At 42.5% G+C, this 18313-nt stretch overlaps 1 protein-coding gene across 1 annotated transcript in view; it reads left to right on the forward strand.

Annotated features, from left to right (window-relative positions):
• The first annotated feature begins 4643 nt into the window (after positions 1–4643).
• Positions 4644–18313, forward strand: part of KCNH1 (potassium voltage-gated channel subfamily H member 1) — a 175360-nt gene continuing 161690 nt past the window's right edge. The window contains exons 1-3 of the mRNA XM_021547543.3: positions 4644–4796; positions 15782–15905; positions 16152–16258. Coding sequence (XP_021403218.2) covers positions 4724–4796; positions 15782–15905; positions 16152–16258 — 304 coding nt within the window. The 5' untranslated portion in view covers positions 4644–4723. The remainder of the gene's footprint in view (positions 4797–15781; positions 15906–16151; positions 16259–18313) is intronic.

Genomic DNA, 18313 nt, shown 5'->3' on the forward strand with positions numbered 1-18313 from the left:
TCTTAGTTGGAATTCAGAATTTTTTTTTGTTTTGTATCTGTATGGCAGTGTAACTTGTGTATTACCTTCTGTAATTTGTTATTCTATCAATTAATGTATTTTATTTTGACAGTTTATGAAAACCATATGATAGTTTACAAATTGAACTCAATTTAAAGATCGAATGCTCTTTTTGTTTTTAGGGTTGTTGGTAGTTTGCTATAACTGTGTTATAATTCTTGGTTTTGACACTTGGTTTTTTACAAAGAGCAAAAGGAAGTGTGCAAAACAGAGAAGAAATCAAAAAGACCTGAAATAAGTTGTTTTCAATATAAAGCAGCTAAATTCTTAGCCTGTGAGATGTCCCAGCTACCATGTTTCTTCACTCATTTGATGCTGTGACAATGAAATGACAAGTCCCAAAGTAGTGGCAGAATCTAAGACCAGAAGCCTTGTGCAGCTTCAGAAGAACTGGGTTTGTCCAGACTGCGAGACAGCAAGAGCTGACAGATGAGCATTACAGCAACTTTTCATGCATTTGAAAACTTGCAAAAGGGTTGGTGATTTTTGTGGCTGCAGAAGGAAGAGTTTTTACTGGCTTCGAAGACCAGATGATTTGGTGGCATTTTAGGAAGAGCTTTCTCACAAGATTTATTAGACATTGAAAAGATTGCCAAGAGACTCTTAATGGCTGACAAAGGGGAAAGTTTTTAAAGTTACCTTACTATCACTCAAGGGTGAACCACGTGACCAAGTGAAAGAAGTGAGTTCTGTCCAGTTCCAGTGTTTTTATTTCATAGATGCTATGGGGTTAAATGACTTTCTCGTAAATTAATTCTTGGAGCTGATGTTTCCAAGATGTTTGTGTGTATGAACACTGGAAGTTGACAGTCATGTTAGTAAATGGGTTGATGTAAACACAGGCTGCTGCCAAAGAGGGACGTGTCTCAGCTGCCCTTTTCAGGCTGGATTGCAATTCAGTGGGGTGGCAAACCTGCACTGCTTAGATGAAGGCAAATCTGTCCTTTTTGCAGCAGCTGCTCAGTGTGAACATGGAACAGGAGCTTAAGGCTCTGCAGCCAAGGATTGCCTTACTGGGGCGATGGATACTACATGTCCTGACCTAAGGCCTTGTTCAGGAAAGAGCACATTATGCAAGACAGCTGAATGTCTTCTATAGCAAGCTAACACTTTTTATATTAGCTTTAAATTGAAGTGTTAGGTATTTCGTTCTGTCCAGTAGGCTTTAGCACACATGCAAATTAAACAACTCCTGTTTTCAAATTTCAGAAACAATGACAGCTGGAGATAGGTAACACACTGGTAATGAAGTTGGACAGAGTACGTGTCCTGCTTCAAGTGGGGCTTTACCTCCAGCTCTGTATCATTTGCAAAATTTACCAAAAAGTGGTGGTGAGAAGATGACTATAGAATTCAAAATAATCACAGTAAAACATTATCACAGTATCCTGCTCTTACTGCTAGCAAGAATAATTAATTTTGCATATTCTGGGGGGAGAAAATCCAAAGGAGGTAGAAGATAAAAGATAAATCTTCCTTTTGTTACTGGGTCTAGCAGAGAGGGAGTTCATTTTCCCCACAGCAGCCCCCAGGGCTGTGCTGTGCACTGGCAGCTGTAAAGGTGCCCATAAGACACCAGTGTTTTGGCTGCTGCTGAGCAGCACTGGCAGTGTGTCAGTGCTGTCACTCCATCATCTTCCCCTCACCAGGAGGCTGGGGGTGGGCAAAATCTTGGGATGGGACATAACCAGGACAGCTGACCCACTAACCAAAGGGATATTCCATACCATGTGCTGCCTGCTGAGATACAGCAGCTAAGGAAAAGGAGGAGGGAGGGGAGGTATTTGTTATTTACAGTGTTTATCTTCCAGAGCATCCACAGTGTGCTGAAGCCCTGCCTCCTGGGAAGTGGCAAGACATCACTCACTGATGAGAAGTAGATAATAACATCTTTGATTTTTTGCTTGTGTGCACTTTTTTTTTTTTTTTTTTTTTGCCTTAGTAACCTGCCTTTTCTTGACCTACAAGGGTTGTTTTCCATCTTATTTTGCTGGGGAGGTGAGTGATAGAGCAGCTTGGTGGGCACATGGCATCCAGCCAAGGTCAGCCCACCACAATTTGCTATAGCATTTTAGTCATTTGCAGTGTTACAGGGTAAATGTAAAACCAGTGTAGATAAAATAGCACCTTTGACATGAAACTTTGGATCAAGCATGACGCTGAAAAATTAGGTAATCAGAGACTGGACCATGCAATGCAACATAAACTGCAGCCAGCCACACTTCATGGAGCTCCAGAAAAAAGTCTTCAGTTTCTTACTCTTATGTCACCTTCCCACTTCTGTGTACTTGCTGATTCAGTTTGAAACCTTTTTCCTTTAAAGGTCTCAAAATTCCTGTAATGTATGTCAGCTTCCAGGTGTCTCCTAAGCCATAGATACTCCTGCAGAGCCCAGCAGAAGCTAAGATATAGCGTGCACTTATTCCTCTGGCACAGTCGCTTTGAGGAATAATGAAACACTACTCTGCATCCCAGTTTTCCAAGTCTCGCTCTTGGTTGTTAGCAGTTTCGTAAATTCAATGTCAAAGGCTACATTTACAATTTCGTCAGAGAGCTTAGAATCTCTTCGGGTTTGGTCTGTGCTGCTGAAGCTAGCAGGAGCTAAATAGACTGGGGTCTTTGTATGGATTTGTTGGTTTTCTTAGCTTTAATAGAGATGGGGTAACTGAGAGATGTTTTAAAAGATTTTATTCTGTTATCAGTATCAATGAAGGGTGAGACAGAAAAGACATAAAACTCAATGCTATTCCATAAGAAGCTAACCTATTTTCTGGTTACAATAGTTTATAAATGTTTTTCAGCCTATTAGCTTTTGCCACACAATGCTGCTATTACTTCTAACACTAATCACCTATATTTTTACCCTGTGTGGTCTTATTACAATATATCTTTCACAGTTCTAATTCTCTAAGATATCTAGTCTTTTTACAAAAATGTATTTTAAAACTTACTAAAACTTACTCCTAGTTCAATCTCTCTCAACAATGTTATCTCTATTCCATGACCTTCTTAAATCGACACACCTTATTTCAGTGTTTATATACAAATATATAAAACTATATGAACTTACTGTCAATTTTTAAAAATTCTTTATAAATCCATTTGTCACATGGATGTTTGTTAGGGATACTTAGATTTGTAAAGATGCAAATAAATTCTTTTATTGGTTCTTTTAAACCCCAACATTTCAGGGACAGTCAGTGGCCTTTTTGCAGCTTCAGGCACTTGATTTTTTTTTCTCCTAACCTGCCTCTGTTTGGCAGCAAATGCAGGTGTCCAGCATACAGATAATTGTCACTTTAAAAGAGGCGTCTGTGGCACAGCCAATTCCTGCCTGGCAGCTGGGCTGACCCACAGGGGCTCTAGGAGTTCCCCAGGTGCCCAGCTGTGTGAGGGACTGCTGGCACCAGGATGCTCAGGGACTTGATCTGTAGCTGCTGCTGCAGTGAAATTGTCACCTGCCTTCGCCCCTCGGGTCTCATGCTCTGCATGTAAAAATGCCGTAGGAGGCTGGTGGCAGGGAGGTCAGACTTCTCAGGCACTGTTGTGTCACAGTCACTGTTTGGTCACACCGTGTGGCTGAATGGGATCCTGTGTGTGGCTGTACTGGAGCTGAGTGTGGCTCCTGGCGGTGCTGTGCTCCTGGCCCAAGCCTTTCCCAGGAGAGAGCAAGCTGGGCACTGCCAGAATTCTGTGAGAGCAGTGGTAGTGGTTAAAAATCCCGGCTGACACAGGCCATCGCGTTTGCCATACTTTATTTGCTCATGCTGTGAGAAATAGCTTTTCCTCAAGCACATGAACATGCAGAAACATACTCTCCATGCCTCCAATATACCTTGAGCTGCGGAGCCTGAAGGTGTTTCACTTAATGAGGCATTACAGCAAGTAAATGCCAGTGCCAGCAAGAAAAGAAATATGCCTTAAATTTAAAAGAGCTGAGTATTTTCCATTTATAGATGATAGATTGGTATGGGAGAACAACAAAGTCGATTAATCTCTGAAAACTTGATGTCAGTTAAATATCTCAGAGCGTTCAAGACCTGAGAAAGGTTGTACTTAAACAGTTTGTCTCGCTGCTTCCACGGAGCTGTTAATCAGTTTGACCACTTAATACCAAGTACCCTTCTAACAGAAATCATGAAGCGTGAAGCGCGACCCAGGATGAGGGCGGCGAGCAAACACTCCGGAGCTTCGCGGCGATCCACCGGGGTGGGATATGGGGGTGCCTCCGCCGCCAAAGAGAGCGCCTGCCGGGAGTTTGTCAGCGGTCTTTAAACGCTTCGCATTTGTCATCCCCCGGGGCGCACCGGCGAGGGGTCGAGCAGGGCGGCAGCCGCCCCTGAGCGGGGCAAGAGGCCGGCGGACGGCGCCGCTCTGCCGCGGACGGGCCGAGCGCTCCCGCGGCGCCGGGCCCAGACGATGGCGCTGCAGCCCCGGCGTTGCGGCGCGGCGGCGGCCGGCGGGGGTCGCTGCGGGGCGGGCCGGCGGCGGCGCGGGGCTGCGGTGCGCGGGAGGCGGCGGCGGCGGTGCCGCACAGCCGCTGGTGCCGGTCCCGGCGGGGGCATGAGGCGCGCGGGGCGGGCGGGCGGCGGCGCGGCAGAGCGCGGGTCGGCGCGGCCCTGAGCGGAGCCTCCGCGCCGCGCTGCGCTCCCGCTGAGCGACTATGGCCGGGGGAAGGCGAGGGCTGGTGGCGCCTCAGAACACGTTCCTGGAGAACATCGTGCGAAGGTCTAACGGTAAGGAGGCACCGCGGGCGGGCTCTCGCCGGACACACGGAGCCCGCCGCGTCCTGGACGGGGACGGCGCCGGGCGGCGGCGCCGAGCCCCGGCCGCTGCCGGGCGGCTCCGCCGAAGCGGCGCATCCAGGTGCCGGAGCCGGTGCCGGCTGCGCCGCCCGGGTCCTGCCGAGAGCCCCGGCGGCGGGCTCGGGCTGCAGGTGCGCCGGCACGGCGAGCGCCCAGCCAGCCCCGGCGGGCCGGGATCCGCGCCCCGGGGCCAGCGCGGGCAGCGCCCGGCCCGGGGCAGGGGCTCGGGGCGTCCGGCGGGGGCGGCGGCGGCTCCGGACCGGGAGGAGATGCGGGGATTCGAGATGGTCCCTGGGCTGGGAGCGCCCGGTGCGGGGCATCGGCCAGGGCTGCCTGCCCGAGTTGAAAGGGAAGGTTTGTCGTAAGTGAGGAGAGAGTTTGCCATTTTGAGGGCTGAGGGCAGATTTTTTTTTTTTTTTTTTCCCTAGTGCACTGTTACCAGGTCTGTCTATTGGAAAACTGTGGAGTGGAAAATGCCTCGAATTTCACAATTGCATGCAAATATGTATTAATGCTATCCAGATTCTTTCACTTAGGGACTTACCAAAAGCTGCTCCCTCTGAAAGCCGGCGACCATGCAAGCGTTCATGGATTTGTTTAACCTAGGCATGTGCATTTCTTTTAAAGCCCCGAGTCTAAGTTGTGCCATTTTTAATGCTTCTAGTGACTTCAATGGGGTTACATCAGGGATTAAGGACTTGTAGTATGGTTGAGAATATGAGGATCAAGCTCCTTTTGAAGACAAGACAAGTTAATTAATTAAAAACACAGTCAGTTTGTTCTGATAAGGCAAAGACAATTAACCCTCTTGATAAGCAGCTAACAGCTCAAATGATCCAAGTAATGATTTTCAAATTTTTTTAATTGGGCAGTATTATTTGGAAACTAGCCTTTGATAGGCCCATATTTTCACATAAAATTGCGAGGCTCTTTTTATAGGTTATTTCTCTCTGCAACTTTCCTGTAGAAGGGAAAGGGTTGGAAGCTGCATTTCTGAAAAAATTACTCTCCAGTCTTACAGTGAATCTTGCCCTCTTATTTTTTTTAATCTTTTAAAATGAATGTTACATGTCATCACATTCAGGCTGCTTCTCTAATCTTCCTACAACAGTTATTGAAGGTTTTCCTCAAAACTGTCTCAACTTTGTAGATTATTTTCTTCATTAAAAACCAATTTCCTCTTTTGCCTTTCAGTGCCAAAGCCTAGATGGAATAAATCAATTGAGGCTTGGAGATAGTGGGAATCATGCAGCAGAAGCTATTCTCTGTTTCTTCCTCTCTTCCCCCATTATTAAGAAGGTGTTATAACAGAGTGTGATGCTAGACAGCACAGGTAGAATGACAGCACACCGTTTCCAAATGCTCAGCAAGTCCTGAGGACTGTAATCAATACAAGTTTTTAGATTAAGCATGGTAGGAAGTGATGCACAGATCAGACATACTAGGATAAGCTTAGGGAATTGACTCAGGTTGTGAACCCTGTTTCTTCTGTGATGTGCCTTCAAGTTTTTGCTGGACCAAATCCAGCTTTGCTGGAAATGTGGTGCTGTCACATACCAGTGTTGGATGAATCAGTTTTTCTAACCTTAGTCTGTTGGAAGAGACAAGGATAGACTCCTTTCTCTCGTGTTGACGCCAGGCTGTGCTGACCAGCACAGAGGCCATGTCTCATCTTGTCCTGCCTGCTTGGCCATTGAGATGATTTGGGATGCCCACAGGATGAGTGCTTAAATGGGCCCACAAAGCTTGAGGTTTGGCTCCCCTTTCTTGGTTTCATTCAATTGGGTAGTAATGTGACCCACAATGAAGCTGTCTACGCCATTTGGGATTTGCCCAATAAACCTTGGGCTTGTTGTCAAGCTTGTATTTGCTGGCATATGCAAGCAAATTGAGTAGTGCCAACAGATATTGAGTTGATACAGATACAGGAATGCTCCTAATTTGTGGAGAATTCACTTTGAAAGAGAGGAATTCTGTCACTGAACAGAAATAATGTACTAAGTGCTTCATGTGAAGGACCTTGTTCATGATATGAGTATCATCAGTCATGGGGGGACTGAGGAAAGAGTGTTTTGGGGCAGGGGCTGTTAGCTCAGTGGAAGGGGCTGTATGGTGATAACAAAGGAAAGGGCATTGCAAGCATTTCTCTAAGGACAGCATTAATTACACCATTATTTTACCTGTGGCTTTAACAAGGAATTCTTTGGACAGCCTTTCATGTTAGATGTGGGACTGGTGAGCTGATGCACATTCTGTGGCTGAAGGTAGTAGCAGTGGATGTAGATGTGCAAGTTCAAGGTTTTTTCCATTAGGGTTAAAATTTGACTCATGTTTATAGCACACCTTCTGCAGCAAGACTCACCTCCAACTCCTTTGGTCTGAATTGTCTGCTTCAGGGTTATTAGGAATGAGAGCTTCTTCACAGGCTGCAAATCAACCGAGACAGGTTCTCATGCACTGAATGCCAGCCAAAAGAGCTGTGCTAGGGTTAGAGCTGCAAAGCATTTCCTTCCCACTCACTGGAGTGAAGAGAGGATGGGCTGGCCTTAGATAGCACACACAGGAAAGAACATGCAACATGTCATCTTCCTAGACCTGTGGAGCTTGTCTGGTCCTCTGTGATTTCTTCTCACACAAAGATCTTCTCCTTGAAGTGTGAGCTTAAGGTTTGTCCTTCTTTGAAATGAGGGACACCAGAATTCCAGTAGTCTTGTATTTAATGTTTAAAGTCTGTGTTTCTATACTAGCCATGCAGAACTAGAAAAATAAATGTTGCATGCATTGGTTGGCTGACAAAAATTTCTTTGAAGCATTGAAATATTTAAAGACCAGAACACTCAGTGGGACAGAAAATGAGCCCATGCTGTAACACAGTGCAGTATATAAAGAATCACTAGCCCCTGATGGGTATTGCTAATGTGATATTAATGTTTTTCTTGGTAATGTAATACATCCACAGTATACAAGCACTGTAATAATAACAGTTATAAACCTGGATCGTGGCCAGGGCACCCAAGTCAACTGGTGTAGCTTATTGTATAGGATGTGGTTATTTGTGATATTCCAATGCTTCATCAATATCTGGAGACAAAAATAGTATTTTATTTATGTAAATGCCAGCAGAATTCTTCAGTCCTTCCTTGGTCAAAATTCTCATTGAGGTGTGTGATAGTAATGCATGTATAAGGATGGCAAAAGTAAGTCCTGTGTTTACATGGCTATGGTACTTCAATGGAAGTCACAGGTACTTTTCTGATTTATGGACAAAATAAGGAGATTGGAAGAAGGGTGAGTTAGAAGGCATAAGGCTTGTGTGAATTTAATTTTCCTTTCACAAAATCCCCTAGGAACACACTAAGGAGACATCAGGTATGGAAGCAAACCTGCATCTTTTGATGGAGAATGCAGAGAATTCCCTGTGTGGGAAAGAAAAAGCACCTTCAGACATAGGTCTTGAGTATAACAGACATTTGCATGATTTATGGCATTGCTTTCATTACAGGCTATAAAGCCCCAGTACAATAAACATTTTGCATCCTGGGCATGCTAACCTTGTACCATCATCTAAGACCTAGGAGAGAAATTAACTTTATTATAAACACTTCTGAAATGGAAAAGTCTGTTTTTATGTTCAGCCAGAGAAAAATGCAAAGGAAACTTAATGGAGAATGAGGAATGAAAACAGCAGCCCTTCAGAAACTGCAAGAGGACAGCTTGTAGGTTCTGTGTTAAGGACATTTTCCCAGAAGAGAATGAAAAAATGGGTTTTATTGCTCCATGATCTTCCTTCTTTCCCATGTTAACAGATGTGGAGACACATACATTTTCATCCATGCTTTTCATACAGTTGATCAGTAGGTTGAAATACCTATTCACTATTGACAATCTTTTTTTTCTCAGTATTACTGGAATTGAATGTAAATTTTTTTTTTTTTTTCTGCTGGCTTTTACTAGGCCAGAAGTCTAGTTTTGGATGTGTGCCTTTATGCATTTAGGAATGTACGACCTGATTTGGTTAAAATTACTTTTATAGATAGTAAGCAAAAAAAAAATTTACAGCTCAGATATGACAGGTAATGTGCTTTGAAATTAATGTTCTGAAAGCTCAAGAAATTCTCTTGTGATAATTCAATGTATCAATCCAGTTTTACATTAAATCCTAGAACACGATTATAAAACAAATCTTAATGAAACCCATTCATTGGAGAATTGTTAATGCATTTTTGTAACTCATAGATAAAAGTGAGTGGGGAGTTAGGTCTTGTCTCAAATATTTTTAAGGCTATAATCAGTAAATCAAATGGCTTCTTTAAATTAAAGAAAGGCTCATAATTGATGCAACTAAAGTATGCCTTTTCTGGATTACTGTTCAGATCATATGGGATGGGAAAAACAAACCCCCTGACCAGCTGAATGATGAACTCTCACTGCTAAACAGTGCTTTTGTCCTGTAATGAGTGCTGCAATGTCTGACTCTTACCAACTGAGGAATTTTCTCATTTCTGAAAATCATCTAATTATCTCATTCTGACATCACATGTGTGTAAATCTTGTGGGATTTGTGTTTTAGTGGTTTTGTTGGGGTTTTTTTGTTGTTTTTTTTTTGGGGGGGGAGGGGTTGTGTTGGATTTTTAAAGTTTCTCAGTATGGACAGTACTTCAAGGAGAGGTGATAAATCATGCTATCCATAAAACACATATAACACCTTTGGCGCAATTTTGGTGCTATTTCAGCTATTCTTGTTCTGTTATTCTGCAGTAATTTATTTTATTTTAAAAAATATAGATAATTACGGAGATTTTATAGCCACAAGTGTTAGAACAATGCATAATTTTCAATTTAAACTTTTGTCATGGTAGATGCCTACCATGTAATATTTTCTATAACAATGCAAAGTAAGAATGTTGAGATGGAAAAGGTAGATTTTTTTGTCTATTCTGCTGGCTGCAATTAGCATTCATTTTCTGTAATGATTTAAAGTGACTCACTTGAAGTTGTTGCTTTAGTTAGAGTTGCTCTTATTATTTGTGGATAGACCAATAATATAAATTTTTTAATAATTCTTTTTGATTTGTTCTTGCACTTTGCTCTGGTGTACACATGACAGTGTAAGTAATTTTTGGATAAATATGAAATGTCTGTATTTAGGGAATTGTATTCATTCTGTAGCAACCAAGGAACTTTTAAATCCATTTTGTTTTGGAAATTAAATAGTTATATAAGACTTTTATAAAAAACAGCCCAAATGAACCTATCTATAGGGGTTTATGGTTTTTTGTTTTACAGTGAGCTTAAAAAATTTGACCTCAATATTAAGGATGGATGATTTTGAGGCCACTATATCATTATCCTATAGAGAGATCAAGTTGTTCAATGGGATATTTAAGCACTGAAGCCCTTCCACTGTAGGAATGAATACAAGGAGATACTGAGTGAACATGAGTATTCATGCAACACCACTGGCTTCCACAGGAGGATGTGGATGGAAGAGCAGAATTATTCCTTATTATTTTTATTTACCATATCAATAGTTTTTCTGTCATTTGAGCAGGTCTGTACTTGCTCTGTCTACAGTTACACCACTTCTGTTAGGATGAAAATGTGGTTGGTCCCTGAAGTGCAAGTCTCGAATCACATGTGTGCAAAGAAAGGATTGAATAAATACTTGAAATTCAGTGTGACTTATTTGAACCGACTTAGGGCCATATTTTGATCTCAGAAGTTACATCTGAACAATGTAACTAATCAGTGTGACTAAGTGCTTCTGGTTTACTCTTTTTTTTTCTAAGCTAAGACTAAACATGAGCAAAGATTCATACATACCTATCCTTTGTTAGCAATATTGACAGGCCTGCTTATACACAATGTTTGATTTCTATGCTTTGGGAAGAAATTAGATAGAAATGAAACAATCTTCTTTCCCCCCAGTATCCAAATGATGCTATTTGTTATGCAAAGTCTCAAGTTTGTAAATACCACGTGTCCCTTGTCCTTAAGTGTATGACAATCTTTGCTGCTATGACAGTGGCACATGATTTTTGCCTGCTGCACATTTCTTGCCCTGGCTGTGACACAGCATCTCTGCTCTTCTGGGCCCAGCTCAGGCAGCAGTAGCTGTATCCTCCACCCCTGCTCCATGGGTAGGGTAAGAAACACACACGATGTGCAGTTCTTTTAGTTCTGCTGTAGGAGAGGTTTGTGCTTGGTAATGCTAAAGAACTAGGTTTGCTCCTCTGAAGATCCATGGGAATAGTTTGAGACAGGATAAAAAAAGACCTGCTGATCTCAATAACCAGGGCTGTCATCATCCAGCATGAGTAAGGCTGTGGTCTCAAATGAGAAGTGCAATTCTCCTCCCTCTCCTCCCTCTCCTCCCTCTCCTCCCTCTCCTCCCTCTCCTCCCTCTCCTCCCTCTCCTCCCTCTCCTCTCTCATGGGAGAACAAGCAAGTTTGGTGAGGAGCAGATCTTCCCACCATGAGCCTGGCTCTCCATTTACTCAGGGAACAAACCTTGTGAGTATTGTATTTGTCCGATGAAAGGTACTGTGGGAAAACATATTGGTATATTTAAATCCCATTTGTGCACTACACAAACCCAAGCACGATGGGGGATTTGACAGAACCAAATATGGGAAAGTGGGCACCAGCCTCTTGTTACTGAGTTCTGCACTAGAACTGCCTGGGCAGAGGTTTCCCCTCAGCTTCCTCTGTGCAGAGGGAGCACCTTCAGTGTGGGAACGTGTCTGGCAGTGCTGTGGGAATATGTTTGGCTGTTGGAATATGTTTGAATATGTTTGAATATGTTTGTCTCTGCCCTTCTACCACTGTTTCCCAGTGATGCCCACCTGTGCATCACTGGTGGGGCAGGGAAGGTGGAACCAGTGTGCTGGCCTCTGGAAAGAGGTGAGGGGTCTCATGGATCTTGGCAAGATCCATGTTACAGCACAGGCTGGGATGCAGTGGAAGAGAATAGGTAGCTGTACAAGGCAATGAGTGGTGGGGGGGACACATTTCAGTAACTTGATCCACATTCATGCAAGGAGGTGGCCACTTTTTAGTCAGTTAGTCCTGGCCAGATAAATGACTGTGAGTGCAGCTTATCTACAGGAATTCTGGAAGTTGATGGACAGTTTTGGTTAAACCAAGTACTAAATGTAACAGTAGATTCAGTAGATGGAGTAATTTTGGTAAGATGGGTGCTCTAGACACCTGTGATTGTTACTGTTAAAAGGACCAAGGTTATTTAGAAAGACATTTTCTGACTCTTCCTGTATGGTCTGTTTTCTGAGTGGAGGAAAGTACTGGTTTCAGTGACTGAGTGAAATCCATTCTTACATTTTGGAAGGAGCTAAAATGTTTTTCTTGTTGCTTTTAAGTGGCCATGTCTACTTTAAAGTGATAACCCAAACTGCATCTGACATTTGAGTGTGTGGATGCTGATGTGGGTATACTGCAGTAAGCAGAACTAACCTGGGGACAATGCAGGCTAGAAAATATGAAGTGACGCACTTCACAAAGTAACCCATGCTGCAGAAACCTTCCCTATTCATGCAAGTAACTGTGCTGCCTTTGTGATGCTACAGCTCTTACCTGTGTTTCTGCAGCACATTGTGCTCTGTGCTGCACCTCTGCATATTTCCTTGCCTCCCAAAGGTCTTGTTCAGACTGTGCCAAATGCAACACAAGCCAGAAGCCCAGGTCTTTTATATGAGCCTGCCCTCTCCAGTTCTAGTTCATGTCTTCTTGGAGTTCATAAGAAGGGCCAGTGATGCTGACAGCTTCTTCTTCGGCCAGGCAATACTGGTAACACAGGTGCCATTGTGATAGAAGCTGATTTCCAGGTAGGGGCGTTCACTGAATCCTTTCAAAGAAGTGCTTCAAGTCACTAAATAGTTTTGATACTACTGCTATTACTATTATGTCCATTTCATCCCTATATTTGAAGATAATTTAGAAGTGGATTTCTTCATCATCTTCCTCTGGCCAACTCATTTCCTGGCCTTGCTGACCTACTTGTGAGTCCCTGAGAGTCTCTGCCCTGTGACACTCAGAGTTCACTAGAGCATCCCTCATGCTTGTTGTGTAACAAAGCCACAGCTGTTTCCTGGTCTCTGGGACCCTGTGTCCCTGCAGATGGAATGACAGTATTTGCCTCAGTGGATGTTATTCAGTATTTTCTTATGTTAGCAAAAATTACCAGATTATGAGCTGTCCTCAAGCAGCACATTGTCAAGGATGTCAGCACAATTGAAAGTAAGTGATAGCAACGAGGACAGCCCTTCTACTTCTGGGCTGTCTGTCAGAACAAGCCATGCAGTGAAGCTATAAGTGGGAGTCCTTATTTTATGCTGTGTCTTGCCAGCATTCACACAGGCCAAACACTGTTGTCAGAGACACTTCTGAAGAAATTAGGTGGGTTTGTCAGCTATGTAAAGCCTGGATCAAAGAAAGGTCAAGATGCATGAAGCTGGAATTAGCTAGAAAGGAGAGACACTTATGAAACAATGGGATCATTAAAATCCCTGACTTGTTCTTTGGTTTGATAGTTGTGCAAAATTTCTCCTTTAAAGCTTTATAGGTACATAACAATCTCAGCTTCCTTCTAACTCACTACTAAACCCAGCCCGGACTCTCATGAAACATTGTACTTCTACATGCTAGAGAGGCTCACCCAGTGCTGTCTAATAGGGGTTCATAAAATAAAACAGCCAAGTCATCCTGACTTAAAAACTCATGTGGTGAGGATGTTGACATCTGTTCACTGTGGTAGCTTGATGATTAGAACAGTCATTCAAGAGCTGAAATAATGGCTGAGCTTTCACTGCCCTAAGGTAGCCTACATCTCTTAGGAGAATGTCCAAACTGCTGTTGCGGGAGAGAAATGTGTGCATGGTCTCTATGCATCCTTTGGAAACTGTCAGTCCAAAAAAATCAGGCTTTGCTGGGCCAAAACAAAAGTGGGAATGTGATTCTTCAGCTCCTGCAATAGTGACAAAGAATCTACTATTTTGGGAACTAGGCTCAGGTTAAAATATTAGGTATTGTAACAAACATGCGAAAGGGAAAAAAACCCAACCTTATATCCCCCTTTTTCATTGTTTTCTGTGGTTTGACGTGGTCAGATTTCTACTTGCTGTGCTGAAGTTTTTCAGTTCTCCTCTCCAACACTGCTCACAGAGCTTCCAGCTCCCAAGACCTTGAGAGCTGGGCATCTAGAGACTAGACTGTTGCAGTCTCAACTTTTGGGGCTTAAATCCCTTGTGGATTTAGGGCTTTGTTTTCACTTGTAAATAAGAGACAAGAACATTGTTTTAACTTACAGAAGCCTTGCAAGGATAGATAAAAGTAGTATTATCACAAGTGATGGTTATCAGAAATGTGTCCTATATAGCCTTCAATGAAAAAATGAAGAGATTATTTATCTGAAGACAGTAAGGTTTAAGTGTGAAAGGCAGGCAAATTATTAACAGGAACTCTTTAGGAGGTGTAGAGAGGGGAAATTTACCTTTTGAGAAGGGAAGGTAGTCAGAAGCAATTCTTAAGCAATTCATGCATAGAATAACACTATTCAGACCAGGGCAGGACCTCGCCTAACATTTGTATTTGCCTTTTTTTGGGGTCATTTTTGTACTTCCTGATGAAATTTTAAAATATACAATCACAGTCTAATGTAGTGTTTATAACAGACACTCAAAAGCACTTGCTTTAGCAGTGTGAAATGACTTGGCTTACTTATTTGTAGGAAGGGGTAAAAGAGAAGTGCTTCAACTGGGGAGAAAGTGCTTCAGCTAAGCAAAACCCATGGTATTTAAAAGGGATTGTGAGAAACAAAGCAGCTAAAATATCCTGAAATTATATTACTGGTGGATTTCACTCTAAAGAGTGTATGAAAATACATTTAATCATGCTTGTGGAATTGGGCAGTGGATTTAGCCAGCTACAGGTCTGCTTTATTTAAACACACTTGAAGTTTGGGGTAAAAGATTGGGAAATTGAAACAAACTAAACTCTCTGCAATTAATAGGTAAAATGCCATTTGGTTGGAAGAAGCATTAGTGAGATCTATGGATGTGTGAGCAGCTGGGAGTTGACACTGAAAAGTAGACAGTGTGGTGGCCTCCCGTAAGGGCTCTCCTTAGAAATGAGTGCCTCTTGATCTCATGTGACTGGCCAGCCTTTCTTCCAAAAGCCAGAGGGTTTCTGCAGCTGTGACAGGAGCCACCATCTCCTGCTGCCTGCCAATGCCCAGGGAACAGCACTGCTGTCTGTCTTGGCTCAGGTGTAGGTTCGAGTTGGCAATCATAAAAAATGTGGCATGCACAGCCCCAGCAAGAATGGAGGCGTGAATCCTGCTCTTTTTTCTTTTTTCTCTCTCTCTTTAATACTGATTGAATCTCCTTCTGGCTTGTATTGCAAACAAGGAGTTCCTTCTGCCAGTGTAATTGCTCTCCCTTAGTTTGGAGTGCTGTGCTGCACACAAGTATTTGAGCTTGCGTGGCCAGCAGTGAAGGCAGTGCTGAGAGGAGCCCCCGTGTCTGCATTCAGGGAGGAGAGGTCTTGCTCCTGTGTGGGTTTGGCCACCTTGGAAGAGGCCTCACATTCAAACTGAGTGCCATGTGGATCAGTCCATGTGGCACAAAGGGTAACAGTGTGGTGGATCTGTCCTCAGTCAAGAGATGAATTTTAGCTGCTTAACCATTGTGTGTTTTATTTATGCTCTGAGTAATTAACACTTCTTTAAAAATAAAAATTTACTTAAATTAAAACCAGGAATAATCCTATTGACTGCAGTGGGAATGATATCTGGGAAAATTGTGCAGGGGCTGAGGCACTTGGGATTGGGCTGTGAAATGAGTATTTCCCCTAATGCAACCATAGCTTTGACTAATGTCTAACTGATGTGTTTTTTCAAACAGATACTAATTTTGTCTTGGGTAATGCCCAGATTGTGGATTGGCCCATTGTGTACAGCAACGATGGATTTTGCAAGTTATCAGGATATCACAGAGCAGAAGTTATGCAAAAAAGCAGCACCTGCAGGTATTTGAGAACAGATTTATTTTCTGTTAAATAGCTTGTAGTGTTGTGCCTGTTGCTTGAGGAGAAAAGTAATCTGTTTATTCCAGTTTTGTCTTTTATCTCCTGGGGCTACGTCTGTCAAATATGCTTTCCAGGTGAAACAAAATCAAAGAAGAGCCATTTCTAAATAGGTCTCTTTTACAGGGTAAACAAATGGCTTTGTGTCTTTGTCTGGTATCTGACTTGAATTTCTCCATCTATTTGCAGTTTTATGTATGGAGAGCTGACAGATAAAGATACAATTGACAAGGTCCGGCAAACATTTGAGAACTATGAGATGAACTCCTTTGAAATCTTGATGTACAAGAAGAACAGTAAGTAGTCAATTGGTTTGTTCATTAATGTAGGTGTGCAAAGTTGTTAATTACAGTGTAAACTGCAATTCTGTCACCCTGGAGGACAGTGCTTTATCTAGGGCTAAATAAGCCCCAGTTCTGCCACTTGATCTGAAAGGAAGAAATGAGAACATTAGAGATGAAAGTCACTCAGGGAGGGAGAGGAAGTTTTCTAATATGTTCTGACATTTAGAGTAATTTGTCTGTGATGCTTTAAGACAACACTGAAGATCCCATCAACAATGTAGTACACAAGCTAGGTTTAGGCAAGTTTCCACTACAGAGAACATACTTTCTTAGTTTTTACCAACCTGATATAGCAAAGACAGTATATAGTAATTTTGGAATAAAAAGAACCCATCTTTTGTTTTAGAAACTGAACTAATTCTGATGTTTTCAGATGAAATGTCTTTTGTCTTGGACAAAAAAATCTTTAATTTGCATATGATTTTTTTCCTAGGAAATTCAGTCTGTCTGTAAGTGCACATATCAGCAGATGAGCTACTTGCCCCAAACTTGGTGTATCATCTAGTGGACTATGTCATGCAGTTATTTTCATCTACTTAATGAAGATGAAAATACTAAATCTACTTAATCTGTGTCACCTAAAGTGTAAATACACTGAGATCTTCAGCCTAGCCAGATGTTAACCTGAAATAATTGCATTCTGTAACTTATTTTGCTCTTAACATTTTTGCCTTCTAATAATGAAGCTGGTACTGCCTGTATGCAGAGTCTCTATGACCCTGCTTTGTGCTTCTTTCCTGCTAGGGCTACCTGCCTCCAATATTTACCTATTTTCTAAAAGCTGATTTCTGTTCCTAGCTCAGCTTGTGGCCGTGGGGACCATATGCAGCTCACATCTATGCATCCAAACCCAAGTAAATAAGCTGCAGTCCTGGGATCTAGGAGAGTCTGGAATTCTCTCTTAGTTATCAGTGATTTGGCACCAAGAGACGATGCAGCTACTCTTCTGTCATGCTGCAGCATATGGCCTGCAGTAGAGCCTGGGGCCTCTCTGTCTTTTATGCAGATTTAAAGCAAGGTAACCGTGGAGTGAGGAATATTTCCTGCCCTGCTGTGCACTCCTCCCAGAGGTGGCCCCGAATGAAGTGCAGCTGTGCCGTAGCTGTGCTGTGTGATGAGCTGCCATGGCTCTGCTCTGGACACAGAGGGTCACAGGCATGGGAAAAAGGAAAGCACTGAGCTTGCTTTCAAGTTTAACAAACTGCAGAGCACCTAATGTTTGCTAGATTTGCAGCTTTTGAGATACATTAACTGCTGTTACAGAGATTGACTAATAACACTAGAGAGTTTTCACTGAAAAATACCAAAAAGGGAACATCCCGGAACTTTTTCTCAATATAAGCCACATCACAGATAAACATTGTCCTATTTACCAGTCACTTAGCACCCAGACTGCTAAGTGGCCTTTTCTTTGTGGTCACCTTACCTCTGCCTGCAACTATGGCAATAGTTCAGATAATGAACCTGATAGGTTCTAACCAGCTCTCAGTTTGAAATCTTGGGAAAGGACCCTCAATGTTGTTAGATATCTTTTTTCCTGCTCTTTGTTTCTTCTGTTTAGTGTCTCTGTTATTTCCTCATTCTATTTTTCTTTTTCAAATTAGCCAGGGAAATAGATTTTTCTTGTTCTTTACCTGTCTACTGCCTCCTTATAAACTAACAGACATGACAAATAGCAATTTTTTTTCCCAGTTTTGAGTTGTTGGATAATTGGTACATTTTCCACAGCCTGCACATTTAATGTAATTCTGGCTGTTTTAACAGTACAGTCTCTATCCTTTTGGAGGAAAAAAGGAAAACAAAATAGGAGTTTTGAGTTAATAATGATGTATGTAGTGCAAGTCAATCTTGTACTTTTGGGAGCAGCAGCTATTTTTTTCTTTTGCTGAGAAACAATTATTCCCTGGTCTTACATGTAAAAGCAGATTGATATTTAATGATGCTACTAGAAGTGATAGGCTATTTTTTTACATGGCACTCTCCATGGTCATGAGCCAGTGTTAGTAT

The sequence above is a fragment of the Lonchura striata genome, chromosome 3 (assembly GCF_046129695.1).
Source record: "Lonchura striata isolate bLonStr1 chromosome 3, bLonStr1.mat, whole genome shotgun sequence".
NCBI lineage: Eukaryota > Metazoa > Chordata > Aves > Passeriformes > Estrildidae > Lonchura > Lonchura striata.